General features: G+C 41.8%; 1 protein-coding gene across 1 annotated transcript; it reads right to left on the bottom strand.

The window, feature by feature from the left end:
• Window positions 1–10: 10 nt before the first annotated feature.
• CSUI_010145 (uncharacterized protein) lies at window positions 11–2,725 on the bottom strand. The gene has a single exon (XM_068070250.1). The coding sequence runs from the start codon at window positions 1,556–1,558 to the stop codon at window positions 395–397; it is 1,164 nt and encodes a 387-aa protein (XP_067917772.1). The 5' UTR covers window positions 1,559–2,725; the 3' UTR covers window positions 11–394.

Raw genomic sequence — 2,725 nt, 5'->3', positions numbered from 1 at the left:
ATACATATATAGAGGTATAGAGATACAGATACACAAAAATAGAAAGATGGAGTTGAATAGACAGGTAAAGAGACAGAAGGATAAATAGGTATGACTTTTTTCTAAAGCACTGTCATATTGGATGCATGCACAACAGACACACGTCTACATAGTGAATGTGCTTCACGTGCATAAACACAACCTTCTATCTGTAGATATATACGTAAGAGGAATGGATAGACAGAGATGATACAGACATATGTGGATGTAGATATGAAGACAAAGTGAAAAGAGAAGAGAAAAGAAGAAAAGCTCTTTCCAAGGAGCTCACTGAAAGGAGAGGATCCAAGCGATTTAAGAGACTTCAGAACAGACAAGCATACGTCGTCAACCCCCCAGAGAAGAATAAGAAGAGTTAGAGTGAAAGAGTGTTTTTTCTTGGGTTTTCCTGTGGTAAATTCTTCTTGTCTGGGATGTCTTTGATTTGAATGAGGGGCTCTTCATACCAATGAATGACAATCGAGATGAGACCGACAATCGAAGCTCCGATCGCAAGAAAGACACTCGAGAAGAGCACAAGCTGACTCTTTCTTTCTTCTGTCTGTTTCTCGAATTCCCTGAAGTCTTGAATAGAGACAGCGACTTCTCCTTCACTGATATTTTTAGTGTAATGTTGATAGCTTGATGAAGGGACAAGAACCGGCGCATGCACATTCTCTCCTTGAGGGGAGAGAGAAGGAAAGAAAAGTGTCGAGAGAGATCTCCACAGAATGGATGTACTTCTTCTTTTCAAACAGAGAACATAGAGAGAATGTCGCAGACGACTATAGGCAGACATCTGAACAGGAGAAGATGAAGAAGAAGAAGAGGAAAAAGCAGGAAGATGTCTCATCGTTGATAAAGCTTCTCCTGTCTCTCCTTTGCCGTCTCGTAGTCTACTCGACACATGTTCATCTCCTTTCCTCTTCTTCTCCATCTCGCCTTCTTTCTCTCCGTCCTCTTCAGAAGAAGAAGAAGCAGATAGAGTTGCCTTCATAGTAGAAGATTCAAATCTTGAAGAGAGAGAAGGAGATTTACAAGAAGAAGAAGGAAGAGGTGACGTGAGAGGAGTTTTCCTGGCAGATGAGTTCATTGAAGACTTCTTGAAAGGTCGATGATAAATGAAGTGCTCGGAAAGATTTTGATGCCTCGTTCCTTGGAGAACCACCCGAGTCGCGTTGAAAGAAGAGAGAAGAGACACTTTACTTCTCTTTCGATCCCTCGATAGAGAAGCGAAGGAAAAAGAACAAGCAGACAAGGAAAAAGAAGGAGGAGGAGATCTAAATTGAGTAGAAGAAGTAGATCTACACAAAACAGAAGAAGAAGAAGGGAGAGATACAGTGCTTGCTGGGATGATAGGAGGGAGGTAAAAAGAAGAGAAAGAAGAAGAAAAGGAAGGAGAAGAAGCAGGACAAGAGAAGAGAGAAGTAGGAGAAGAAGAGGAGACAGAAGGCATGAAGAAAGAAGAGAGAGAAGAAGCAAGGCATGCAGCACATCTCCTTCCCCCTTCTTCTCCTCTCTGTCTTATCATTCTCATCATTGCTTGGATGAAAAAGAAGGAAGAAGAACAACAAGACACAGGAAAAGAGTGAGAGAGAAAGAAAGAGACAAGAAATTTGGAAGGATGAAAGAGACACTTCCTCACAACAAGACAGAAAGAAATAGTACGCTCCTTGTCCTTTCTACTCTATCTTTTCTACACCACATCATCTTCTTTATCCCTGTTCTTCTTCTTCTTCCTTTCATCTCTTTCTTCTTCTACTCCCCCTCCCTTCCCCTTTCCTTTGTCTTGTTTTCTCCTTCTCCTTCAGAAGAGCTGGACGAGGTGTATGTACACCTCTTTACAGAAAACTGACATGTAAACCCAATCCTCGTGAGAAAGAGAAGAAAATCTATAGCAAGAGACAAACCTGAAAGAAGAAGAAGAAGAAAACGGACATGAAATATATAGTGGCGGATAGACCATGAATGAGCAGTGAGAAAGAGAGAGAGATATAGAGGTTTCTTCGTCTCTTCCTAGAGACTTATTTTTTCATTTTCCCTTGCAGAACTCACAGAGCGAGTCGCCTCTGCTTCTTCTGTGGTATCTGATTGCATCGACACAACGTCTCCTTCGATCTTGCCCCCTCTTCTTCTTTGTTCTTCTCCTTCTCCTCTTTGCCTCTCCAGTGCTTTCATTCTCTGTCTCTCTACATCTCTCAGGACACCTTCGTATCGCCGTTGAGTTTCCCTCTCTTTCGAAGATAGGACAACTTCCACAAGAAAAATGAAAGAAAGAAAGAAGAAAGAAAGAAGAAATGAAGAGAGAAGGGAAGAGAAGAAGAAAACACACATATGCATCAATTCAAAGGAAAGAGCTACGGCTCTCCATGACGTGAGAAGCACAGAGAGATGGTATATGAAGATAGAGAAAAGGCAGTTCTGTCTCCAGCATTTCTCTCCCCCTCTGCGTCGATGAAAATACGATAGGGCAGGAGTTTCGTTTAGAGAAAAGGCTAGACACATGTGGAGAAAGAGATTTCATCTGCCTAGGCTTACTGTGCTGTCTATCTAGATGTATTCCTGTCTACCTAGCTAGGCCTACCTCGTCACCCATATCTAAATAAAAGCACAGTGATCTCTATAATACACTCGTGCGTATACGTCTATATACATAGATAGACGGGGAAAGAGATATAGAGAAAGAAAGGCTTTAAGTGTTGCCCTA

This window comes from Cystoisospora suis (genome assembly GCF_002600585.1).
Source record: "Cystoisospora suis strain Wien I chromosome Unknown contig_6744, whole genome shotgun sequence".
Classification (NCBI taxonomy): domain Eukaryota; phylum Apicomplexa; class Conoidasida; order Eucoccidiorida; family Sarcocystidae; genus Cystoisospora; species Cystoisospora suis.
The sequence above is the reverse complement of the archived record's forward strand: the minus strand, read 5'-3'. Positions and strand labels throughout refer to the sequence as shown.

Coding starts and splice junctions, on each gene's coding strand:
- CSUI_010145 (XM_068070250.1), bottom strand. CDS start 1,558: ATGATGAGAATGATAAGACAGAGAGGAGAAGAAGGGGGAAGGAGATGT.